Source organism: Gymnoscopelus braueri (genome assembly GCF_963280865.1).
Source record: "Gymnoscopelus braueri genome assembly, chromosome: 18".
NCBI lineage: Eukaryota > Metazoa > Chordata > Actinopteri > Myctophiformes > Myctophidae > Gymnoscopelus > Gymnoscopelus braueri.
Window position 1 is genome coordinate 36,682,386 of NC_137618.1, and position 27,781 is coordinate 36,710,166.

At 41.6% G+C, this 27,781-nt stretch overlaps 2 protein-coding genes across 2 annotated transcripts in view; one reads left to right on the plus strand and one right to left on the minus strand.

Annotated features, from left to right (window-relative positions):
- The window catches only part of LOC308105787 (sacsin-like), a 141,662-nt gene that overhangs the window by 61,119 nt on the left and 52,762 nt on the right, over window positions 1-27,781 (minus strand). The gene's annotated exons all lie outside the window — the stretch shown is intronic.
- Window positions 223-27,692, plus strand: LOC308105790 (disco-interacting protein 2 homolog A-like; the record flags this gene model as incomplete). Its single annotated transcript, XM_080456717.1, has 28 exons — window positions 223-298; window positions 661-666; window positions 4,715-4,912; window positions 5,620-5,711; window positions 6,571-6,676; window positions 7,934-7,937; window positions 8,676-8,815; window positions 9,296-9,432; window positions 9,556-9,636; window positions 10,053-10,180; window positions 10,813-10,927; window positions 11,649-11,850; window positions 12,444-12,553; window positions 13,924-14,004; window positions 14,932-15,055; window positions 15,631-15,752; window positions 16,860-16,971; window positions 17,562-17,671; window positions 18,390-18,520; window positions 19,006-19,174; window positions 19,807-19,977; window positions 21,107-21,136; window positions 22,240-22,301; window positions 22,834-22,891; window positions 23,048-23,122; window positions 24,053-24,227; window positions 24,751-24,874; window positions 25,439-27,692. The coding sequence occupies 28 exons, from the start codon at window positions 223-225 to the stop codon at window positions 25,689-25,691; spliced, it is 3,192 nt and encodes a 1,063-aa protein (XP_080312843.1). The 3' UTR covers window positions 25,692-27,692.

A 27,781-nucleotide genomic window follows, 5' to 3' on the forward strand; every position in this document is an offset into this window, starting at 1 on the left:
GTATCTTTGAAATAGAGGGGTCATTGACCACTGTTCTGCTGTACTTAAAAGGTATATAAAAAACGGACTATTTTATCAATTCAAAATTGCATGACCCTCCCTTGGATTCAAAGTCAAATTAGCTGACCCTCCCTTGGACTAAAATTAGAAAGCCATGACCCTCCCCTATTTTCCTCCAGGGACCCCCTTCTGTAAATTTTGACTGGTCCCTTAGCTGGCAAGATGAAGCAATTCATACAGGAAGCGGGGTTCCTCACGAGCTGCTATGACGTGATCACACTGGTCATGGCCATCCTCTGTGGGCATATACGCCACACACACACACACACACACACACACACACACACACACACACACACACAGACACTTATTATTAGAGGTGTAACGATATAGTAACTGCATCGGAATTTTCAACAATCTACTATATCGATATGCAAACAGCAAAATATCGTATCATTTGACTTTGTATCGTATCGAATCGTTTTGCAATGCAAATAATCGTATCGAATTGTTCTGCAAAGCACATAATCGATTTTATTGATACTAAGTACTTGTGTGTTGTATTTAGCAATTTTAAGAAAAAAAGAGAAAGAGGGGTTTAATTACTTTTCCATTCCATATCACTAAATAAATATGTGTAATCTCTGTGTTCATGTCCAGGTGAGGGTTTGTCCATATGTTCAATTACAATGTCCATATATTTGCCAGAGAATCACTGTGTTTACTTATTTATATCCATCATAATACATTTTTCCCTTAAAAACCTGCACTATCCACACGTTTCACACAGATTTTTTTTTTGCTAAATAGTTACGTATCGATTTTAAATCATTGAATCGTATCGTATCGTATCGCCATGAATGAACCAATATCGTCCATGCCATGTATATCTTGATGCGTATGGTATCGCTGTTAAAATGTATCGTTACACCCCTACTTATATTATATATATATTTTCACTGTTTGGACCGGGCTTGGAGGAGGGATTTATGGGAATTGTGCTTGAAACGTGAGGTTGCCTCAATGTATCAAGCTTTGCATGAACTTAGTCAAGGCAACAGCCGGCGGTACCCCAAGACATCCCCCTGACATGAGACACCAGTAGCCTGGTTCCCAGTCTAGAAAAGCCTGGTCAGGTCACTAAAGCAGAGAGTGTCTATAGAGGCAGGACTTCCGTCCTACATACCTCCACCAGTGTGTCCCTGAGGCTGAGGCGTTTCTAAACGTTTTCTTAGTTTGTGGAACCACAAACAGGTTCCACAAACAGGAACCACAAACAGGTTCTGTCAAATATCAAATGAGAAATTTTACACTTTACTATGTTTCCCTAAACATAAGTATTCTGAACATTTTGAGCACCTCAGTAAATCTGTAGCTCCAACGGTTTAGCAGATAGAGTCATGTTGGAAGTAGTGCACCGGTTATGGTCATTTTAAAAAGGGCGTGGTCATTTTCGGGTATTTTGTCCCGGATAGAGAATTAGTCACAGTTCCTAAGTTGTTCCCTGGGGTCATATTAGCCAAGAACAGTTGAGATATTCTCTCCTAAATGAAGTGCATACATATCTTAGCCAGGTCCTAGACTTCTGTCTCTGTCCTCCTCTCTCTCTGTCGCTCTCTCCTCTTCTCTGTCCTGTGTCTCTCTCCCCCTGTCTGTCGAATAAGGTTAGTTAGGTTTTGGCACCGTTTTACTGAGGTTACGTTATAGCAAGGGAATACCGGCGGTTGTGGCCCGGGGCGACTGTGTTTTGGGGCGAGCGTTTTGATATGCCTTGTGTTAAATAAGAAAAAGAGTTTCGACCAAGAAGGGACTGTGATGAATGCAATTAGTGTTCATTGAGTACACCCTTGCAGTAGTCTAGTCAGGACGGGGTTGTTATATAAATCTGACAAGCTGTACCTATTTTGCTGATTAACACAGTAAATGGCAGAAGTGAAAGAGAACTGTGTGAGTTTATGACAGGGCCGGCCACTTGCCTTCTCATGCACAGACAGCTCCGCCGCCAACACAGACTGAGTGAGGCACACGTTTTAGCTGTTCATAAACGATTTAGGCTACTCAGGACTTATGTTCACTATGAGCGGATGGTACGAATACATGGTTGGTGCCCCAAATGGGCCTGTTATAGCGCCACCAGAAGGCTGATTTATGCATAGGCGGAGACCTGTGCTCCGAGGAGCACTTTTTCTAGTTTTATTTCAAATTCTTTTCACATAATCTAATGTTTTATAGTCATGGGCACTAAGGCTTCATGGCCACATGGTGTTTTCCAGCTCATATAGCAGTGTTATGCAGGCATGTATTGATAGAATATATTTATCAATACATGCAAAAACCTTCTATTCCAGTAAGTTAAAACTTGTATTACTCAATGTCAGTTGCACATAGAGTTGATTCCCTTTGCTAGCGATTTACTTCAAAGTGTTACCTTCAAAATGAGACCATGCCCATGCATTTATTTTAAATAGTTCAAGAACAACAATCAATTTTCTTTGGGTTTGCTGTTTATATAGGAGTTTTTGCACATTATAGCATTGCTAGACAAAATTATGGATGCTGTGCTGTACTGCGTCCCAATACTGCTCCAGGGTCCTCCTTCCTCTGCGGTACTGGTGCTTGAGCCTCTGAAGCCTGTTGGAGAAAATCATTAGTTAATTAATATTAGTAATGAATTAATATAGTAATATTAATGTTAGCAGGTGAACACATTTTTGTTGTGCACAATAAGTTCTAGAATAACAAGCCAACTCCAGTCCACTGCATCTCAGCCTCAGATCGTCCCACCCTCCCTACTCCTTCTCCCCTGTGGATGCTCCTCAAATGACCAAGCTAAGCTTAGGCCAAAGCCTCCACCTGCTCCCTGGACCCCATGCCTACAGCCTTTTATTAGTGTGGTTGCCCGAATAGGGCAACCAGACTATAGTACTCTTACGACTTTATTCATCTTTATAGATAAACTTTATTTTGGCGCGCTACTCTTCCCACAGTTTATTTTTCCCAATTTCGTGCTGTATGTCAAAATAACCAGTCTCACGGGGAATCGATGGCTATCCATTTTGCTAATAGATTGGTTACATAGTTTAATTGATATTGATTTATTAGTGGATTAAATGTCCCCATCCACTTTAATGGGAAAATGAAAAAACTCCCATTCAAGTATTTTTTTCTCAGAAACCGTAAGGGCTAGAGTTACAAGACTTGGAGGGGAGGTTTATAATTTAGTGCGAAATTATTGAAAAAATAATTACACCAGTCTCATGGTGGCGCTATAACAACCAACTTAACGTTTTGGCCTATAACTCTTGAACCGTAGGTCGTAGAATAAAAATATTTTTTCCCCTATATTCCTTGGGTCATGATGCAACTCCCCATATAGGCCCATTTGCGTCAGGATAAAATTTTCCGCCATTTAGAATTTTCTTCAAAACACACTTTTAGCTCCTCCTACAACATATTTTGTCCAAATCTCACAAACAAATCGGTACACATGCTATCATGGACCCCTGCGATAAAGATATCAAAGCGGAATTTTGATAGTCCATATCGTTTGTCCGTAATTGGCTTCCAAAGTTAGTGGGAGGGGCCTGTTTTACAAAAAAGGCCAAAAATCACGAATGAAACGTCCAGTCAATCCCAAATTTGAATCACATGTCAAGGGTGGTTTACTCAACGAATCCCCAAAAGCATTTCCACTTTGATACATAGGGGGCGCCACGAAATGTAACCGTTTGATGCAAAAACAGGATTTTTAGGGGGATCAATCCACTCGAAATGAAACGCAAGTGATCTCAGGAGTGACGTGACTATATAATTGGGCCGTTACATTTGTGGGAGGGGCCTGTTTCTTTAGTGGGAGGGGCCTATTTCTTCAAATCAAAACGGCACGTATCGAATCGCGCATCGCGCGGCCTCCGAGGGTATTCCTCCCGCCGTATTCCTTGAGTCCCGGCGGCCGCGACCGGCGTCGGCGCAACCACACTTTGCAATTTCCCAGAATTGCGACGCGTCTAGTTAGTGTGGTTGCCCTCCTAGTTAGTGTGGTTGCCCTAACAGGGCAACCAGACTATAGTTCTTGATGAACTTTATTAATCTTCCGGATAAACAATACTTCAAACTGCTATTTCTCCCACAGTTCTTATCTCCCAATGTTGTGCCATATCTCAAAATGACCGTCTTGACCTGGAATCGTGCGCTTGTATTTTGCTAAGAGATTGGTTAAAGGAGAATTCCGGACATTTTAAGTGTTATCTTTGATGTGTCGTTACTCACCTACCGACGTAAACAGTGGCATTGTTTATTTCCAGATATTCCCCTGTCGTCATATTTTCAACCTCCTCCGTTGTCATAATGGGAGCGCGTGTCATAGGGAAATTCGTCTATTATAACCGATGCAAAGTTATTTTTTTCTCTACTACTACTCATTGTGGAGTCTGATGATAGTCAAACATGCAGTGAAAGTTCCTGAGAGGCTACCGCTAATGACGAACGAGCTAACGCTAGTTGCTTGTTTCTCAACATGGCAACACCAAGTTGCCAGGTTCTGGGAGAGAAACAAGCATTATATATATATATAATATATATATATTAAGTACTTTTGCTGGGGACCCCCTGGTACCCCCCCAAGGACCCCCCCCCCGGACCCCACTTTGAGAACCACTGGTAATAATAATGTACCTTTCCTTCTCTCTCTCTGTGCCTTGTGTATATCATGTAGTCCAACAGCCAGACCCCAACCAGCCAAGACCCGAGGGCCAGCAGATGAGTCCCCTGGAAGGGGAGCCCCTGGGGGTGGTGACCAACTGGCCCCCCTCCCTGCTGGCGGGCTTGCAACGTTGGGGCACCACCCATCCCAAAAGCCCCTGTCTGACGGCGCTAGACAACGCCGGCAAACCGGTTTACACGCTCACCTATGGTAGGTATCAGGCTGTAGAGCTGAGCTATGTTTTTCCTTTTTTTAGATTCTCCCTTAGAATAAGAAACACATGTGTGTGTGAATGTATTTATTCTTATAATGCAGTGGTTCTGCAAACTTTTTCATGTCAAGGACCCCCAAATTGATACGTATGTGGCCGCGGACCCCCACCTGAAAATATGTTGTCCCAGAAGCAAAGATTTGTGTTAAAAATGTTTGCCTTTTAAAATAAGATTTCAAGATTTGCACACATTTTTCAAGATTTTTACAAGCTCATAGCACGGCACTCGGTGCCGCGCTATGAGCTTGTATATCTGCTATTTTTGAATAGCCAAAGTATAGAATATGGATAAAGGGGTTAAAATGATTGTGACGCTTTATTAACAAATTTGGCTGGGGACCCCCTGGTACCCCCCAAGGACCCCTGGGGGTCCCCGGACCCCACTTTGAGAACCAATGTGTTAACATAGGAGATTGCCTGCTGCTCCTCAAATCACATCAGGGTGTCGACACTCTTAACAGTAAACCACAGACTAATTGTTGTGAAAGCATACTCTACCGAACAGATGAAGTGTATGTACAGTATAGACCTTCCCCCTGTATGTTTAGTCTGTTGTGGCTTTCCTATCTATTGTTTATATTTACATTTGCCTAACAGCCATGCTCCGTAGGTAATATAAATAATGTGCTGTTCATTCTCTATTTAGGTAAACTATGGACCCGCAGTCAGAAACTGGCCTACACTCTCCTCAACAAGCTAAGCACCAGGAACGAGCCTTTACTTGTGCCTGGAGACAGAGTAAGTCATGAAATATTGCCATATCTTAATGTAGGCCTGCTGGGCCAATGCGGACATCATTTACATTTTCACCCTGCACATTTTTGACTGTATGTTAAAAATGCACATCAAACTAGCAGTGGTGTAAAGTAACTAAGTGCATTTACTCAAGTACTGTACTTAAGTACAAGTTTGAGGTAGTTTTACTACTTTACTAGACTATTTCCAATTGTCTATACTTTTACTTCTACTCCACTACAATTATTTGAAGACTTTAGTTACTAGTTACTTTGCCGATATAAATGATTACATTATAAAACATGCATTAACCCCTTTAGCCCTATTTTATACCAAGGCTATTTGAAAATAGCAGATCTACAAGCTCACAACGCGTCGCATCACGACGCGTTGTGAGCTTGTACATCTGCTATTTTCAAAACATTTTGTACTTTTACTTTTGGTACTCTAAGTACATTTTGATACCAATACTTTTGTACTTTTACTCAAGTCAATTTGGAATTCCGGACTTCTACATTGCAGTATTGATACTTTTACTTAAGTAAAACATTTGAGTACTTTTTCCACCACTGCAAACTACTGCTTGGTTCCTATATAGTGGACTGCACGTCAGTGTCCTTTGTTTCCATTCAGTACTGTATTGTGTGACTGTTTTCTACCTTTTTTTACAAGTAAACTGCAGTGTGTAGCTGTGAGGAGAAGTAACCTTGTAACCTTGCTCGTAATTTCTTTGCAAATCATGCTATTTCTCGTCTTGGTTCAGTGATTCCTATTGAACCAAGGAGACATTACAATGACCGTCTTGTAGTGACAGAAGTTGTCAGAATGCAGGCAGTGACATTGTTTGTTGACACTCTTGCAGGTTGCACTTGTGATCCCCAACAATGACCCTGTGATGTTCATGGTGGCGTTCTATGGCTGTCTCTTGGCCGAGTTGGTGCCCGTGCCCATTGAAGTGCCGCTCACGCGTAAGGTAAACTGCAACATTCCTGCACCCATTAAGACATGGAATCTGTGTTATTTTTTTGATTTGAGCAAAAAAAAGCATTATTTTACACTTTGGCTATTCAAAAATAGCAGATCTACAAGCTCATAGCGCGGCACCGAGTGCCGCGCTACGAGCTTGTAGATCTGCTATTTTTTTAAAAGGTAACTGCAACATTCCTGCACCACTCCCCTGCTCCTGATCCTTTTAACACAGATGCCTGCCGCCTCCGGGCAACAAGTCCTGCAAGGCCGCAGCCGCAGCATTTGCTACTGCAATGTTTTTCCACCAGGAATGCATGAGCCTCATTGCAATTTCTTTTACTCGGAATGCATTATTTTCATTGCGTTTCTTTTACTAGGAATGTATGAAATTCATTGCATTTGTCTTACTAGTACCAATGTTGTGTTCTACATAGCCAATGGAGGGCAGCAGTGACCCCTAGTGGAATTGCTTTATGACTCATTCATGGAAAGATTGTTTTTGTTTAAAATGTTAAAGTAATATATTATGATAGTAATCATTGCTACAGAGCGTTTGTTTGGTCACAGGGGTCTCTCCAGCTCTTTAGTAAACAGAATATAGTACATGTTCAGGTAGGTGACAACATTTAAGCCAATCAGGAGAGAGCGCTGAAAAAGAGACATGGGAGACTCCTTTTACTGAACAAACACTCTATAGCAATGAGTACTATCAGAATATAGAGATATTTAACACTTATTTTTAACCAAAGTAAATCACGTACCCTACCTTTTAAGGTTTAAACCCCAATCAGGCTGTTGTAATGGTCATTTGTGCAGTGTCATTACATAAACAATAATGTGGACCTCCTAAAGTGATTAAACATTATGATGTATTGCTATTCCATCCATCAACCAAAACTGGAACAAAGTCATCAGCCCTGGTCCTCCTATACAGCCTGAATATCAATGCCTGTTATTGGCTGCTCCAATAAAGCATGCTGTTGTTGAATGCCGCGCTGTAATTAATGAGATCTCAGAGGAGCAGTGATCTGCAATACCAGTCAAAATATTAGATCAGTGGCCAACTGTTCAAGGGACTTAAAAACTCACTCACTGTCTCAAATACAATCTGTCTCTGTCAACTTCCCATCTACTCCCTTTATCTTCTCTCTCTCTCTCTCTCTCTGCTCACCAACTCCTTTGATTCTCTCTCCATCTCTATTCTCCTCCTCATCCTCCCGTCTGTGTACCGCTCATATTTCTCCTTTCATCCTCAGTTCGGTCTCCATGACGAGAGTCTGCCTGTGAGCTAATGTAACTGGATCTTGTTTCCATATCTTTTAACCCCTTTCAACCTCAATTTTGGGTACAGTATGCCATAGGCATAATAAAAGGTTGGAATGTCAAATTTTCACGATGCGATGCGTTGTGATCTTGTATATCAGCTACTTTTTTGCTATTCGTCGTGCAACGATTTTGCACGGCAGATCAAATTGAAACGAGTGCATCTCAGATCCTGGATTCCGTCTCCTGCTGTGACTGTGGCTTTGAGGCTCAGCGGTGTAGTTTTTAATGGTGACTGGCCGTCACTTCACCTTTTCACCTGCTGTTGCTTTGATGTCTCTTGAGGTGTCATCATTCCTTCTCTCTCTGTCTCTCTCTCTCTCTCTCTCTCTCTCTCTCTCTCTCTCTCTTTAAATTAAGGTATCATTCAGCGTAAGAATAATGTACCTTTTCAGAGATGCTTTGGTTGAGCTTTGTGCTTCTGAAAACACCCATAGTCACTGACATTGAGCCTGATTTTGGTGGACTGTATGGTGTGCACATAATGTGTTCATATTTGATATGTTTATATAGATATAGTGTAGCCAAGACACACCAGGGTTGCAAATGTTCCTACCCTACCCTGGACAATGGGTACTTTACCCATTGTCCAAAGCCTGACCTGATCCCAAGTTTAGGTTGACTCCACTAGTGAGTCACCACAATAAATGATATAAAGTGCTTGGTGTCCTGCAGACCCCCAGAGATGGGTGTTCCTCCTCCAGGGAAGGCGGTGCTGTCTATGGGTGGGCTGAGCCACAGTGTGATCCGCGTTGACACGGAGGAGAAGCTCTCTGTCCTCACAGTTCAGGATGTGGGACAGGTTATGCCTGGAGGTACGGCTGAATGAACCGCTCACAGCAGCACCGTTTGCACTGTTCTCAATAGATATTCAATCTGCACTTACAGACAGTCAAATATTAGTAATGACAAAAATGCCAGACATTATTCTGAAAACATCAGAGAGACAAACAAGTCTTTGTCATTTGTTACTTCTCAATTTATCATCCCCGTGATTTATAAATGATATCATGTACGGGTGCAACAGTTAATTGAACTAATCATAAAATGGTTACTTTAATTAAGTGGTTACCGGTAACCAGACTAATTGATATATGTGATTATCAAAACTATATTCGATGTTGATTATGTTTAAAACATGATTGTTTTTGCATCAATTTATTATATAATAAAAAATATATATTATTTATTTTTTAAAGCGCTTCTCGATTATTTGATTAATCCAAAAGTAATTGATTGAATAATCGGTAAATAAACAATCAATAGTTGCAGCCCTAATGTCCTAATGCCCCCAGCCTTGGTGTGCGTGGTGCGGGTGGAGGGGACCCCCTACCTCTGCCAGACGGACGAGGTGGGTGAGATCTGTGTGAGCTCAGGAAGCTCTGGTGTTGCCTACTACGGCCTCCCCGGCATGACCAAGAACATCTTTGAGGTTAGTGTCCATCTTCTCCGTAGCCTCTCATTGTTACTGTAGAATGAAAATCTGTGTGTGTGCGTGTGCGTGCTCACACATGCACGGCTTTTTTTCTCTAATGGAGTACTGTCTTTGTTGCAGACTATCCCAGTAACGTTGTCTGGAGTTCCAATCAGCGACAGACCGTTCACCAGGACCTCGCTACTTGGCTTTGTGGGACCCGTCAGTTCACTTTTATTATTCTGTTCAAAATATCAAAACACAAAACACACTCCTTACATCATATTTATTATGTCCTCAACTTCATTAAAATGAAGTTTGTGTGCAAAATCGGCAACGTTGCCCTTTAAGTTAGCTGTACAGGAAGGCCCATGCCGGCACACAGCACCTCAATGAAATGGACCCACAATTAATGTTATTACCTTTAACTGCATTAACCACCCTAGCGTCCCTACTGACACATTTTCAAAAAACGTCTAAAGTGCTATATATATACAGTATAGGGCTTAAGATGACTCGACCAAATATCCACTGTGAAACGGGTCCATGCTGTATTTGGTTCACTGTAGATTTGACACACACAGGGTGGCTACATGTCACATTCTAACCATTCTGACCTCATCATGTGTCGTAACCAGGACAACCTGGTGTTTGTCGTGGGGAAGATGGACGGGCTGATGGTCGTGAGTGGGCGGAGACACAACGCTGACGACGTGGTCGCCACGGCGCTGGCTGTGGAACCCATGAAGTTTGTTTACAGGGGGAGGTGAGGAGGACGTTTAAAAACTACTGTTAAATGTTTCCATGTACAACTTCAGAATGCACTATTTATGTGCTATTTCAGTCACTGCGAACCAGACATGTAGCAAGGAGTGTTGCCAGATTCTGTGAGAGAAACAAGCAACCAGGTCTAGGAAAACCAGCCCAAAAGAAGCGACTATGGGCCACATGAGCACTTTAACATATACATCAGCTATTTGTAAATAGCTACAAGCTCACAACGCGTCGCATCGCGACGCGTTGTGAGCTTGTAGATCTGCTATTTTCAAAAAAGAATTTGCGGGGAAATTATAACAAGCAGATCTGGCAACCCTGGTAGCGAGGAGCAATGATACATGATATCATGGCGGTGGGTATTTGGTGTCATGCCATAAACCCAGACTTAACCCCCCCCCCCCCCCCATACATCATGGCCTCCAGTGTGTTTTTGCTTTTATAACATGGTTGCCAGAAATTGGCAGCAAGATTCACCCACAGTTTTAACCATTGCTAACCAAAAGCTACAGTAGCATACCTGTGGGTTATTGAAATGTTGAAATTATGAGGAAAAACTGCGAATTTCAATGTGTTTCAGTGTGGAGTTCCAATTGGACTGTTGTAATGTACTGTGCTTTCCAGGATAGCAGTGTTTTCCGTGGCCGTGCTTCATGACGAGAGGATCGTCGTGGTGGCTGAACAGAGACCAGACGCCTCTGAAGAAGACAGCTTCCAGTGGATGAGCCGTGTCCTTCAGGTAATGCACTGACCCTCGTCTCCTTTAACACAGATAAGACACCCCAGGTCTTCATTCAGAGGTACAGGTTATTTTAATATTTAATGCCTGCCCTCTCTTTAGGTTAAGTTATGGGCATCCTGGTGTCTCAATCATATCATATCACATACAGTAGCCACAGACCTAAAAATAACGACCTGTATTTAAATCTGCTATAGCCTCTGTAGTCTATAATGTACATTGCATAATTATGGTATATTTTAGCTGATATATGCTTATATATTTTTCAGTAAATAGTTAATACATAAATAAATACAGAATTTGTAAATTTTGCTGTTGCTATTCATTGTAATTGACCCCACAGAGACAAATGCCTCGTACGTACAGACATACCTGGCAAAACATGTTATTCTGATTCTGATAAAGCAGAAATGGCCCACAATAATACAAAACAAACCATTGATGTGCTTATGTAGAATCGATAAACCAGAGAGAAGAGGCAGAACTATTAAGGGTTGAGTGCATGAGAAGAAAACCCAAGGGGCTTTTGAATCAATTCACCTCAAAAAGTGAAAGGACTAACTTGGACAACAGGGGTCCCACGGGATGGCAACTGCCACCCCCTAGTGTTCGCATTTAACTTCAAATTCAGTTATTTTGTGCACATTTTCTCTACCTGTGTTAATACACATGACGATAAAGTTGAACTTGAACTTCAACACTGTATCTCTCTTCATCCCAGGCCATAGACAGCATACATCAGGTAGGGGTGTACTGCTTGGCGCTGGTCCCTGCCAACACGCTACCCAAGGCCCCGTTGGGCGGTATTCACATCTCAGAGACCAAGCAGCGCTTCCTGGAGGGGGCCCTGCATCCGTGCAACGTACTCATGTGCCCCCACACCTGTGTCACCAACCTGCCCAAGCCACGACAAAAACAGCCAGGTACGTCACTGACTGGTGGAATAAACAGAGACAAAACATCACATAACGGCCTTTTCACATGGGAAGCGATTCACACGTCTTGTAATAAACTTTCAATGAGAGGTGAGCGGGCAGGTAAGGAGGCGCGGGCAATCAGACAGGCGTAGCGACAAGCGGGTGCGATCCTGTGAAACTGTCGCGTCCGTGCACGTCTCACACACACGCCTGCCTGCCTGCTGCAGTTGAAATGTGTTTCAACTTTTTGACTGTGTGTGTGTGTACACATGCACTTCCATTTATATATATATATATATACCCTACCCAGGAAAGGGGGCGTGGCTGTGGAAAGGGGGCGCGGCTGTAAAAAGAAAAGGCTAAGAGATGGTGCTATATTTCTCAAATACTTTAACCAGGAAGTGAATGGAGCAGTAAATCTTGGGATCACGTTATCTCCTGGTTCTGTGTGAATAAATACAAAAAAACGTTTAATACTGTAGCACAATAACCTCTTCTACCTCATTTATTTGTGTGTTCTTGTTTTGATTTTCCTTTTTATCTGCTGATGATAACAATGATATTAACAATGATGGTGATGGTTCTGGTGTTCTGAACAGAGGTCGGCCCAGCTTCTATGATAGTGGGCAACCTGGTCGCGGGCAAGAGGATAGCCCAGGCCTGCGGGAGGGACGTGGGACAACTAGAGGACAATGACCAGGCACGTAAGGTAGAGAACCATCCTCATTTCATTTCTCTCCATCACATCTACACCACACAGGTAAGGATCAGCAACTGATTCTGACATAACTGTTGTTGACAAAGTCGGCACGCTTTAACTCTTTAAGACCGGGAACCGCATCTGTGTGTCATTTTTAGATGTCGTTGGGCTATTCAAAAATAGCAGATATACAAGCTCATAGCACGGCACCGAGTGCCGCGCTATGAGCTTGTAGATCTGCTATTTTGGAAAAATCATGAAAAGTTGTGCAAATATTTTCAAAGATTTTCTGTTTTTTTTTCGGACATTTGTAACTCAAATCTTTGCTTCTGGGGGTTCCTGGAACTAAATATTTGACAAATGTTCGCTTTAAAAAATATATAATCCAAGATTTTGCCACGAATTTTCATAATAAAAAATATAGCAGAAAATAGCAGATCTACATTACATTACAGTCATTTAGCAGACGCTTTTATCCAAAGCGACTTATAATAAGTGTATTCAACATAGGTAGGGAACGAAAACTACTAATCACCAGAAGTCTTTAGTGCATTTTCTGCAAAAACAAGGAACCAAGAGTATACCTAGCGCTAAGGTAAAAGTGCAATATATCAGCTACCTATTTCCTTAAACAGATGAGACAAAATAGCTAAATCAAATGAGCATGAGCTAAAACAAATAAGTGTATCGACTAAACAAGATCCAATAAACAATACAACAATAGAAAACAAGCGTTCGTACAACTAGTTAACAACAAGTAGGTCAGGCAGAGAGGAAGGGTAGTGTTTCCTGAAGAGGTGGGTTTTCAGCCTGCGGCGAAATATGGGCAGTGACTCTGCTGTCCTAACATCAGTGGGAAGTTCATTCCACCACTGTGGGGCCAGAACAGAAAAGAGTCGTGACCGTGTGGATCGGCCAGAAGGACCCTTGAGTGACGAGGCAATCAGTCGCCCCGAGGTGGCAGACCGAAGTGGTCGGGCAGGGGTGTAGGCATCGACCATAGCCCGGAGGTAAGAAGGAGCTGTTCCTTTCACTGCCCTATAGGCTAGCACCAGGGTTTTGAACTGGATGCGAGCCGCTATGAGCTTGTAGATCTGCTATTTTTGAATAGCCAAAGAAATCTTAGAATGACACACAGATGCGTTCCCGGTCTGAATGGGGTAACGCAACAAATGGCCCTGTATGCATTTCTGATTTTAAGTTTGACCCAGATCCATTTCATACTCTTTCCCAAGGCCATCAACACTGCTCTTCATAATAATCATAATGTCCAACCCCACTGTGTTCATTTTAAATCAGCACCACTTGTTTTACTCTTATTATTATTATAGTATCAGCGGCATGTGTCTGACACTCTCCTGTTTCTCTTACCTCAACAGTTCCTCTACATGCAGGACGTGCTGCAGTGGAGAGCCCAGGCCACACCAGACCACCCTCTGTTCCTGGTGCTCAATGCTAAGGTACTTCATTATTGTTTCCCCCCCATGTATTTTTATTAAAGGAATAATTCACCCCCAAAATTACTTTTTATTTTATTTGTATCAATTACTCACCCTGTGATGCCTTAAAAATACATTAAGTTAATAGATGACTAAGTTTAACATCTAAACTATATTTAAAAAAAGGTTTATAAATATCACTCGTAGGCACGTAGGTTTCAGCACAGTTCAAACTAGGACTGGTAACTTTCCTCAGAAATGATATTCGAATATTGGTCTTAAAAATTGGCAGATATTGGAATATATTCGAATATTATTATTAAAAATATTTATATATTTTTTAAATGTTTATTTTACAGGGACAATACAAAACACAATGTATCAAGTGCTCGGATCCAATAATACATTGTTTTTTGTATTGTCCCTGTCAAATAAACATTACAAAAAAATTATAATAAATACATTTGAATATTAATTTTCATATTCGAATATACATATTTTCCCCATATTCGAGGAATATTCTAAATTCGAATATTAATTTACCAGCCCTAGTTCAAACACGCACTCACTCAAGCTTGCTTCTCTGTTTGAGTGAAAATGTTTGTGTTTTGGAGGTACTAAACATAAGACTGGATACATGACTCTTGGTTTATACTTTGAGAATTGTTTGAGAGTTTCTAAACAGATTTATTATATAGTTTTGCTGCTGTTAAACTTGGACATATTCCATTACGGCCACCAATTATCTTACAGATCAAAAATTATTCGTTAAAATAAAATGAAATGTGCTACATGAATGAGGTTTCACGAAGAACGCTTATTCTCATTATTTGTGTAAAGCCTAATTTATTCCACCAAGGAGTCGCTCACCAAAAATAACGCATTTTCAAACATTCGAAAAACAGGATGCGAGCTTAACACGTGTTGTTGTGGTCTTGTGTCCCCCAGGGCACGGTAGCAAGCACAGCCTCATGTCTGCAGCTGCACAAGCGGGCAGAGCGGGTTGCTGTGGCACTGATGGAGAAGGGCCGCCTCAACACTGGAGACCACGTAGCACTGGTGTATCCACCAGGTAAAGGGACCTCAGTGTGATCTGACCTCTAGCATCTCACCCGTACCTTGTTGGTACTTCATACAGTACCTGAATTACATCATAATAATACAAATAAGAATAATATATTTTTTAGATGTATCATTTTGTTTTATTCACCCATCAAGACCTGAGACCGATTCTACAAATGTCTTCTAAATCCTAACAGTTTTCTGAAAAACTTATGTGTCTATATCAGTGGTGCTCAAACTTTTTCATGTCAAGGACCCCCAAAATATGTATTTGGCCCCCATCTCAAAATGTATTGTTGCAGGGACCCCCAGAAGCAAAGATTTGAGTTACAAATGTTCGCTTTAAAAATATATGTTTTCAAAGATTTGCACAAATTTTCACAGTTTTTCAAAAATAGCCAAAGAAATCGAAAATGACAGAGATGCGTTCCAGGTCTTAATGGGTTAAATAAAAGTATCTATTATGCTCGTACATCCCCCGAAGAAATTCGGACCACCAAACATAATAAAGTTGATTTACAGGCTCATCGTATGCACAGCAGATAATCACCACTGCCCCTGTTTTCTTCACGTGTGTTTGTCCAGGGATTGACCTGATTGCCACCTTCTATGGCTGTCTTTACGCCGGCTGTGTCCCGGTCACCGTGAGACCGCCTCACCCACAGAACCTAGCCACCACCCTGCCCACCGTCAAGATGATTGTTGAGGTAACACTTCAATGCGTAGGTGTAGGCCTCAGTCCAAAATTCGACACCTTCAATCTGATAGCTCGACTGAGGGGAGGATTTTACAATCTACAACTACATGTTGCTTCATCACCTTGCTAAACTAATGGCCTAAGTCATTTTTGGAGGAAAATGATATTTTTGCCTAAGTCAGCTCCTCATGACACTGGCCACCTCTGGTAAAATCGTCTATCTCCTAATTGAAAAGGATCATGCTGTTCCCTCCCCTTTTAGTATAATGGCCTAACTCCCTAGTGTGACTTAGGCCAAAATAGACTTTTTTTTTTGGCCTAAGTCACATGGTTTTGTGACTTAGGCCAAATTATTTACTGATTTTTAAAGTTTTTTTTTGGCCTAAATCAGATTTAATCCTATTTAAACCTATTTAAATCTCTTATGCTACATAACTGACAGACAGTGTTATTTTTATTTTAATATACATAATTTGTTATAAACATTTTGGGTGAAATGATTACGAAATATCATATAGTTTTGTTTTGGATCAGTTTTTTATTTTTCCTGAAAAACGTTTAAAAAAATGACATAGGCCATTAGTTTAGCAAGGTGACGTTATGTAGTCGAACTGCTCTGTCACAGACAATATACACAGCATAACATATGAAAACATATCTGTACATACTGAACTGTATATCTTTGTGTGTGTATATGCATGACAGACACCCTCTGTAGACAGTTTTAAAGCACAGCTCAAGACTTATTTCTTCACTCTTGCTTTTAGTTGATTCTGTTTCTTCTGAATCTCTGTGTTGTTATTTCTGTCTTTACTGTTTTGCTTGACCCACTGCCTCTTATTTTTAGCCATTATTTCTTGCCACTGTATTTTTTTTCCGCCATTGCTCTATTGTTTTACTTGTTTTGCTTGACCCACTGCCTTTTATTTTTAGCCATTATTTCTTGCCACAGTTTTTTTTGCCATTGCTCTATTGTTGCCATTGCTCTAATGTTTTGTTTTTTTGCTCTGTGTTTTGTTTTTAGTTTTTCTTGCTCTTGTAAAGCACTTTGAGCTGCATTTATGTCATGAAAGGTGCTATATGTAAATACAGTTTATTATTATTATTACTATGACAGGTCAGTAAGTCGGTGTGTATCCTGACCACTCAAGCAATAATGAAGCTGCTGAGATCCAAAGAGGCTGCGGCCGCTGTGGACATCAAGAGCTGGCCCATGGTGCTGGACACAGGTGATACGCACGCGCACGCGCACACACACACACGCACACGCACACGCACACGCACACGCACACACACACTCAGAGCCACTAATACACCATGATAACTTCTACAAATAGCATTCTCTTGTCTGGCTAGCAACTGTGAAAGCTACTTTATATTTTGTCAAACCCATGACGTACCACAGAAATGCCATATTTTCAACTGAAAAAAGTGTTGTCCTTTCAGACTAAATGCAAATTTGCCTGTAGGCTACATTTATACTGGGTCAAAGAAAAACAGCCAGCACACTCATCAACCTTCATTTATTTCAGCAGTCCCATAGAGTGAGAGTACATTTACACGGGGGACAAATTGAGCATTGACTGCTGGAGGTTAAACGATTTTTAACCTCTAACAAAATAATGCACTTTACTAAATGGCTTTTTGACAGTCCCTCCTAAATTGACAGTAGCCATAAATAGTGTTTCACAATATGCATCTGTGTAGCGCTGCAAGCGAAGATAAATACGTATATAACAATAACAGTTGGCTGATGGACATTAAACGATGATGACGACTCATTCATTTTCTTACTCGCTCCTCTCACTCTGTTTGCCAGATGACCTCCCTAGGAAGAAGAGCCCTCAGATCTACAAGCCTCCCACACCAGAGATGTTGGCATACCTAGACTTCAGCGTGTCAACAACAGGCATCCTAGCAGGGGTCAAGGTACAGGAATGACCACATAAACAAAGTGTGGTTGAATCACTTATGAATCTGCTGGCGTCTCTTCATTGGTTTTAACCTTATTCATGCCTTTTTAAAATGGTTAAGATCTGCTGCCAGTGAAAACCAGCCAGTATAAATGCCATGGCTAACCTTGTGAAAACTCACAAAACTGAAACATGTATATAAAATAAAAATGTAGGCTTGGTTCAATGATGATAAGACAATGTGATTTGGGTGGGAATCTACAACTTACTATGAAAGTTAGTTTTTCCCTCTGTGCATGTCTCCTTGAAACACGCTTGGATCCGCCATGTGTAAAACATACATTGCAGACATTGTATTATGTCTATTGTCTGTAGGCTAAGATAGTCAGATAGTCCACTATGTGATGGAGACTGTAGTTTAGTTTTAGTCTAATGCAGGGGTTCCCAAATCTTATCAGCTCGAGACCTAAAAGACAAATTGGGTGTCTCCCCGGGACCCAAAATTACGAAGCTTAAGTACATTATGAAATGACCACTTAAGCCCTATTTCAAAATAGGGAAAATAGCCGATTTACAAGCTCATAGAGCATTGCATCGCAGGTAGATCTGCTATTTTCACGATTTCCGAAAAAATAAGAAATATTTTGTTAAAATTAATGTCAGAAAACCTTTTTTAAGAAAGAAAATTGTGGTTGTCCTTGGCGTCCCTTCACGTTCCCTCCCGTCTGTTCCAGATGTCGCACGCCGCCACCAGTGCCTTGTGTCGCTCCATCAAGCTGCAGTGTGAGCTGTACCCCTCTCGGCAGATCGCCATCTGTCTGGACCCCTACTGTGGCCTGGGGTTCGCTCTCTGGTGCCTTTGCAGGTAAATATAATAATTATGTAATCCAAAAGAAGCACTAAATTGTGCCGAATATTGTTGATAATCGATTATTGTAATAATCGATAATAATAAAATAATTGATTAATGATCTATCTATTTTTGACATGTCATTATAGGCGAAAACAAAACAACATATATATATATATTTCAAGGGTTAGGGTAAGCTTGTAGATCAGCTATTTTCACTATTGTTGTGTCGTGCAACGATTTATAAAATAGGGCTAAAGTGGTTAATAGATTCGTTGATATATACATTCTTTAACAAAAATGTAATAAAACACGATCAATTATTCAATGAATCAAATAATGTAGTAATCGGTAGAATAACCACTAAGAAAATAATCGATAGTTGCAGCATAGAATATTAATAAATGTGTGTGTGTGTGTGTGTGTGTGTGTGTGTGTGTGTGTGTGTGTGTGTGTGTGTGTGTGTGTGTGTGTGTGTGTGTGTGTGTGTGTGTGTGTAGTGTGTACTCGGGCCATCAGTCCATCCTGGTGCCTCCGTTGGAGCTGGAGAGCAACGTGTCTCTGTGGCTCTCAGCGGTCAGCCAGTACAAGGTGCGCGTCACGTTCTGCTCCTACTCCGTCATGGAGATGTGCACTAAAGGCCTGGGCTCACAGACGGAAGCACTTCGGGTCAGTAGCTCTCTCTCTCACTGTTACAAACTGGCAGCCGACTTTAACCACTTGAACCCTAGCATCCCTATTCTGCGGGGGGGGGGGGGGGGGGGACATTCGCCGGAAATAGCACATCTACAAGCTCACACCGTATCGCACACAACATGACACATTGTGCGCTTGCAATTTAGATCGTCTATTTTTGGTGAAGAGATTGTAGAGGGGGAAAAAACAGCGCTAGTAAAGCATGTACGAAATACAGAGCTGTCCCTGGTCAACTAGTGTATTCGTTTACTAAGTATAGAGGGTTTAACCCATTAAGACCTGAGGCCAATTCTAAAAATGTTTTCAAAATCCAAAACGTTTTTTGAAAAAATATATTCAAAGATTTGAAAAATAAATCACGTAAAAATGAATAAATAGCAGATCTAGTGCCGCGCTATGAGCTTGTATATCTGCTATTTTTGAATAGCCAAAGCAATCTAAAATGACACGGATGCATTCCCGGTCTTAATGGGTTTAAGTGGTTAAAAGCACAGCACAGTTGCCATGATTATAAAGCTGTTACATCTGCATGTTGGAAGAAGGTAACATTTTAAGGTTTCTATTTCTTTCTTTCTTTCTTTTCTTTATTTTTTTACACGCCGAAGTTACGTAACGTGAACCTGTCGTGCGTGCGGACGTGCATGGTGGTGGCGGAGGAGAGGCCCCGCATTGCTCTCACCCAGTCCTTCTCCAAGATCTTCAAGGACTTGGGCTTGTCGCCGCGCGCCGTCAGCACCACGTTCGGCTGCAGGGTCAACGTGGCGGTCTGTTTGCAGGTGAGTGAGTACCAGTTTGGAGGGTTGTAGAGGTTAGAGGTTCTAGAGTCGACAGTGCTGACTGACAAAGTAGCAATGCGTAATGGATACTAATTAATAAGTACTGTAACTTATTCTCGAATGGAAAAAAAGTTTCAAGCCACTGCCAGCGATTCCGAGTGTTTTTAGTAACCTTTGAAAAATCATACAGGGGTCTCGGAGAATCGTAGGGGAAAAAAAGCGTGCCGTCCTATAACACTAGACTAAACCAGCTTCTTTTTGTTGTGATCACGTGATTTCTGGGTGTACTCTTCTTGGGTGATCCTGGGATCATTCACATGCTGCGGAAGAGCGCCCTCTATCATAAAACCACTGAAAACACAAATCTCATCATTCTTGTTGGCAGTCAAACAGCCTTATGGTTGTATGTCCACCAAGTGTTTTTTCTTGCTGAAAATGCAATGTGCTCTCCTTAAATTGTGAAAGACTGAACAGAATAGATGCTCAGCGCCTCATCACGCCGCATATTTACGCTATGCTGGAAACGGCAGTAGCTGATGTTTCCAGCATAGCTTGAATACGCAGCGCTCCCATTGGGAACAATTGAAAACATACACAGCTCAGGAAAAAGCTCCTCTGGGTCAAAGGTGGTAATCCTGTTCTGACCCTCTTGTAAAGACCAGACTTCACACAACCCGTCAGAGTAAAGTTTGATAGATTGGCTAGTTTTTGGCTGAGGTGAAAGCATGTTTGTGTGCCCAGGGTAAATCGCACCGAGTTTGGAAGCACTAAGAGTGTTTACTGAATTGCTGTGAACAGAGATGTGATGTGATGCCAAAGAAAGATCGGAAAAAACATGAAAATGGAATATGATTATGTAATAATGTTATTAAACGAAAACCCACAGCATCACATGCGGAGCCAAAATGCACTCTTTTATTATTGTTTCTTCTTTTTCTGTCTATCTCTACCTTTTCTTATCCTTTCTTTTCCCTGAGTCTCTGTCTGGTGTGTATACATGTATGTGTGTCTGTGTGGGTGTGTGTGGATGCATGTGTTCCTGCTGTTATGCATGCGTGGTGCACGTGTGTCTCTATACGTGTATATTATCTCTTTCTCTTTGTGTTCTTGCCCTGTTCCGTCTCATCAGCCCAACAGGCTGGGCAAGCTGGCCGAGCAGGTAAAGTGAGAAAAGAGAGGCTGCTCTCTCACATGGCTGCTGATGCCCCTGGGTTCATGTGTGTGCGTGTTTGTGTGCATGTGCGTGCGCGTGCGTGTCTTTTTTCTGCATGACCTCTGAGATGTCTAACCTCGATTTTTCTCAAAAGCTCCAGCTCAACCTAGTGCCCCCACCCCATTTGTTTTTAGCTGAATCTAATCTGTAAAGGCTGGGCCAGAACCATTGCTTTTTGATAAGGTGTGTGTGTGTGTGTGTGTGTGTGTGTGTGTGTGTGTGTGTGTGTGTGTGTGTGTGTGTGTGTGTGTGTGTGTGTGTGTGTGTGTGTGTGTGTGTGTGTGTGTGTGTGTGTGCGCGTGCGCGCGCGCGTGCGTATGCGTGTGTGTGTGCGTGATGCACTATGTCCTTGCCTAGCAGCATGAGTTTTGCAGTGGTGAAGAAGTTTGAGAAACGGTCTCTGAACTCAAACACTGTGATGCGTTTATGATCAGAGCCACTGATCTACCACACACCCTCCTTCTTTCTATTGGATCAATAAACACTGTCATTAGGTTTATACAATTTTTTTTTTTTTTTTGCATCATTATTAATTGCAGTTGTCAGAAAAAGATTTTGCAATTAATAAGAGTGATCCAAATGATGACTCTGATTGATTGCAAAGACTCTGTCCTTGGAATCAATTGCTGAAATGCTTTAACGTTGCGACCTCTGTTTGAATACATATGCTCATTATTCCCTTGCTTAATTAGAGCTTAATCCCTTGCTCAGAGTACCATTATAGCCTTTTACCAAGGCTCATTGCTAGCTTTATACTGACAGAAATTAAATGGTTAACATGGCTGTAATAAGTACAGCCATGTACTTATTCCTTATTTCTCCTGCAGAGAAAACACAGACTTTTGATATCAGTGTATTTCTGAATATCATAGTCCAGCTGGCTGGCTTATGGCTGCCACCCTGCTTTGTCAACAGCTCTGCAAATAGTGGCATATTCAGCAGCTTCCACCTTCCTTCCACCCAGGCAAGACCCAGTCTGCAATGTCTGTAGCAATATTTAGGTTTTAAGACGTAGAGACTGATGGCCCATTCTGTCTGTCTTTCTCCAGGGCACGGCAGGACCAGACCCCACCACTGTGTACCTAGACATGAGAGCACTACGGCATGACAGGTAGGTGGCACCACTGAGGCATCTCCCACTGTGAACACTAAAAATTGAATTGCTTGACCATTATGCTTTTTACCACTTAAAGGTTTTTTTTTTTTTTTTGTCGCATTCCTAAGCCAATAATTTGATGAACAGCATTCCGGTAGGAGACACAAAGAGTCTCCTTTGTGTCTCCTACCGGAACCGCTGCCTACCGGTCCGCTGGTCATCAAATTATTGGCTTAGGAATAAAAAAATAAAAAAATATCCATGAATTCAAGCCTCCATGAGGTGACTAATCGATAGATTTTTTGGGGTGAACTATCCCTTTAAGCCATCTATACTTAGTTGTATGAGGAATAACGAAAATAGCCAATCTACAAGCTTGTGGTCAGCTATTTACTAAATGTTTGGCAATGTTGTGTGTATATACAGTACAAATGCAATTAAAAAAATACATATATATACACATACATACATATAATAGGAAACCAGGGTTAATACATGTTGTTGTATTATGTTTTTGTAACTATAGTATGTATTATGTCTTCCTCAGGGTTCGTCTAGTAGAAAGAGGTTCACCGCACAGCTTACCGCTAATGGAGTCTGGGAAGGTACGACACCATGAAAGCATAAACGACTGAATGTCATTACTGTGACTGTGAAACAAATGGTCTTGGTTCCTTTTTTCTCCCCCCGTCTTCCTAACGTGATGTTACTGATGTCTTAATATGAATGAATGAAAAACAGTCAATGTCTGACCCCTCCAGATCCTTCCAGGAGTGAAAGTAATCATCGCCAACACAGAGACTAAAGGACCGTTGGGTGACTCCCATTTAGGAGAGGTGAGAGAAGTTCATTCTGTAGCAGTGGTGTTTTCAGTTGATTTATTGATGCTACAGTATGTGTTTTTCACTTGAAAGTCAGTTATTTTCAGCGTGTGACACTGTCATGTGATAAAGTCTACATTAGGCTTCTTTTGGTGAAGGTGCATTGGTTTAAAATTAGATGAGTCTCAGTGCATCGTAGTGGAGTTGTACATGGGGCTATACGTAAAGTGAAAGTACCTGAATAAATGTACATTCAGGCATGCAAACAGCCCCGAGGTGAAAAAGGTGACAACATGTTGTTTTCTTTCGGGTCAGGTGTCACACAATTGCCCTATTTGAGTTCAAAAAGGTGACTGTAGCTGAAAAGTGACACTTTTGCATGTCTGTACATTAGGGACTTTCCACCACTGCTCCGTGACAGCCCCTCTCCCATGTGTCGTAATTCTTTCATGCATGTGTCATTTTTAGATTTCTTTGGCTATTCAAAAAATAGCAGATCTACAAGCTCTACGAGCTTGTAGATCTGCTATTTTAGAAAAATCGTGAACGTTTGTGCAAATCTTTGAATATATATATATATTTTAAAGCAAACATTTGTAACTCAAATCTTTGCTTCTGGGGATTCTACAAATGTCTAAATCGTGACAGTTTTCTGAAAAACGTATGGTGCTACAATATCAGTGGTTCTCAAACATTTTCATTTATATGTATGTATCTCCAAATATTTAGTTCCATGGACAAAGATTTGAGTTACAAATGTTTGCTTTAAAAATATATATTCAAAGATTTGCAAAAAAAATCTAGATTTTTCAAAAAATAGCAGATCTACAAGCTCAAATGCGTTCCCGGTCTTAATGGGTTAATGCAATATTTTCTATTATGTTATGCAGTGCGTTTTGCCTCGTCATCTTCATGCCTTATTTTCTCCCGCATCTGTGTTCCCAGGTATGGGTGAGCAGTCCTCACAACGCCACGGGCTACTACACAGTGTACGGCGAGGAGGCGCTACACGCCGACCACTTCAACACCAAGCTCAGCTTCGGCGACACTCAGACTGTGTGGGCGAGAACAGGATACCTGGGCTTCCTGAGACGCACCGAACTCACCGATGCCAGCGGAGGTGAGGACCACCGCTAAGGCTAATGCTAAAACAGTGGTTCTCAAACCTTTTCATGTCAAGGACCCCCGAATTAATTTGGCCACATGATCCCCATCTGAAAATATGTTGTGCCAGGGACCCCCATACAAGATTTGAGTTGTTAAAGTGTTATATAATATAATATTCCAAAATCACATACTTTTGAAAATAGCCAATTAGGATTTAAGTGGTTTAACAGATTTGATGATGCTACAGTATATTAACACAGTTTCGCTGGGGACCCCCTGGAACCCCTGGGGGTCCCCAGACCCCTCTTTGAGAACCACTGTGCTTTATGGAAAATGTATCGGTATCATCACCGGCCCACTACAACTGTATCACAGTAGTAGAATGACATAATAACACTTCTGCTACCTACATAATATAACATCACACCCCAGATATCAGTTTGATTTCATGAAGATAACACAAAGCCATTGTGGGTGTTTTTTAATCCTTAATTTAACCAGGCTAAGACACATAAGTGTGTGTATGTGTCTTGCAGAACGCCATGATGCCTTGTATGTGGTGGGCTCCCTAGACGAGACCCTGGAGCTCAGAGGAATGAGGTATCATCCCATTGACATTGAGACCTCTGTCATCCGCTCACACAAGAGCATAGCTGAGTGGTAAGTTCTGAATTCATCTCATGTGCCATACCAATTGCTCAGGTGTGACAGATAGATCCTTCTCTGTCACTTATCCACTTAAGGCGCCGCCTCTTTGGTAACTTTTCATTGTCGTTTAGCATATTCTGCTGTGTCATTTTCACTGTTCCCTTTCATATTCAACTTTATTATTGATGGGAGCAATTCTTATCTCAATACAGCAACAACAGCAAACATAGTGACAAATACTGAAATTGTAATACAAAGAAAAAAGACAATAGTGTAACAAACGTTATAAAAGCAGAATAAGCTAAACTTTCTAGTCCAAGTAATGTTAGCCTTATAGCTGAATGAAATAAAGCCTAGAATCTGAACTTGAACCTGATAAGAATTTTATTTCCATGTCAGAGCCTGCTGCCACCTATTTGAATAAAGCTGCAAAATGTCAGACATGCATTGGTTTGACCAACCTAATGCAAAGCCATCCTGTTCTTAACGTCCTCTTCTTTCCCCATGCCTTCCCCTTCGGTGTTCTACCTTGACCCCCCTCTCTTTCCTCTTTCTCCTCCTCTCCCCTCCGTCCAGTGCTGTGTTCACGTGGACCAACCTGCTGGTGGTGGTGGTGGAGCTGGAGGGCTCGGAGCAGGAGGCCCTTGACCTGGTGTCCCTCGTCACCAACGTGGTTCTGGAGGAGCATTACCTCATCGTCGGGGTGGTGGTGGTGGTCGACCCCGGGGTCATCCCCATCAACTCGCGGGGCGAGAAGCAACGCATGCACCTGAGGGACGGCTTCCTGGCCGACCAGCTGGATCCCATCTACGTGGCGTATAACATGTGAGGGCTGGGGCGGGGCGTCTTGCATCGGCAGAAGATGGGACATTAATAATGGGGCTTATAGCTTATGTGCGTCAAACGTCAGGTTTATCGTATCTGGAGAGCAGGACAAGAGTTCCTGGCGTCAGTGAGGCTTGTGTGGACAGACAGCCAGAGGCAATCATATGTGACCCATAACACATGAAAAGGTGAATGAGGACAATGACAACAAAGCGTCACATGGATGGAAAGTTAAAGAGTGTCATCTCTCTCTCATCTGACTTGTGAAACAGACTATGCTTACACTACGGTGGGTTTTGTATGAATAGCAGATTGTATAACTTTGATCCCAGGGCGGCTGATAGCCAAGCAGATGGTTATAGTACAATAATACTCTGTGCCATTACCATTTATTTTTTCTTTTGTAAAACTATGAATGTCAGTTGCGTTTGCCATACTGTACACTTGTGCCATAGCACACCGTTGCACACAGTACCAATACCCTGGCTCAAACAGCCGCACATGTTTAACATTTCACGTTTGCATAGCCTTGTTGCGTTGCGTTCTGGTTGGTGTGCCATTCTGAATGTTGCAAATGGAAATATATGACATGGGGTTTTTTCAATCAGTTAAGCAGGAACAGTTCTACAGTATATGACACACGTATATGTCCAAAATGAAATGTTACCCACCTTGTCTTTTAACTCGAGTCTTGTTCTTAAATAATCAGGAAATTCTGGTAAATGTTACCCCCATTCTTATGTTTTAACTGCAGAGTCATGTTCTTAAATCTTCAGGACGTTTTGGTGCTGCTGGTTGCAGCACCAAATGTCAGTGTCGTTTATTAAGTAATTTAGAAAGATTATTGTGGTTCCACCCTTAACTTCCTCAGTTCTTTTCAAAGTATGTGACCTCATGTAGCATTTTTATCAGAACAAATACGCAATATGAGTAACATTACACATGTTGCTTTGAGTGACTGCAGACAGGCCATGTTCATGTGATCATTTGAACACGAGAGATGGAGAGCCCAATCATTCATGCATTAGCAACTTGTAAGCCAAATGTAATGTCTTGAATTAAGCCTTAAGTATTTAACAGACGCCTGTTCCTCTCCCAGCTCACGTTCAACTTGATTTCAATAAGGTCCTCAGCTGTTTGATAGGAAATGAAGCGAAAGGAGAGTATTGGTTTATTTTGGTGTTTTTTTTTTTTACTAAAATGGCTATACTTGATATGAACATCAACCATTACAAACCCAAATTATTTAGTTCTGTGAATGATTGTTAAGAATGATACATCTTCTACACAAACTGACAAAAGAAAAGGTAGTCAATGTGGGTTCGATGCAGAATGTCAGATTTGAGTGCCATCAACATTGAACGAGTGTTTGCAAATGTTGAGTTGCATGTACTGAACAAGGCAAGTATTTCATGTGCTTTGCTTAAACAGTAAAGTCTGGCGCGTTTACCTGTTTAAACGAACACTCCAGATTGTACTGTGTACCTTCTCCTCCTTCCTCATATCATGTTAAAGATCACAGTATGGTCGTTCCTTTTATATGTGCACACCACTTTGGAAACAGGCAGCTAGCCTGCTGTAAGTATGTACAGGTTTTGTGTAAGTTATTAATAGATAGTGGACACGTGTGGCGGGTTCATCAGAAGATCTACAGTAGGACAAAGACTGAATCTGGTTAATATGAACCCCACCCCCTTACTAACTAGAATTTGGAAGAGTTTCTCGCTCATGGAGACGATGGAGGAACAAGAAACGTGATGAGCCCTGTAAACATTTTGTATTGTACAAACACTGGGAACAGGCCACTTCCAAAAGGAGACAAAGCACACACTCCCCTAACACAAGGAGAAGACTGTTCTATTCTGGTGACTGTTGAGATCTCACCTCCTTCACAGCATTCTCGTTTAACATTATGGAAGGATACACTCGTCTGATATACGATTAGCTGTCATTATTTTCATAACATGATTTCTTAATGAATAAATAAAAAATACAATGCTTTTAACTTGAACGTGTTGGTCTCCTCTGCAAGTAGCCTATGGAGTTAAGTTTTTTTTTAGTTAATGCCTGTGTTTTGGATCAATTAAACTGCAG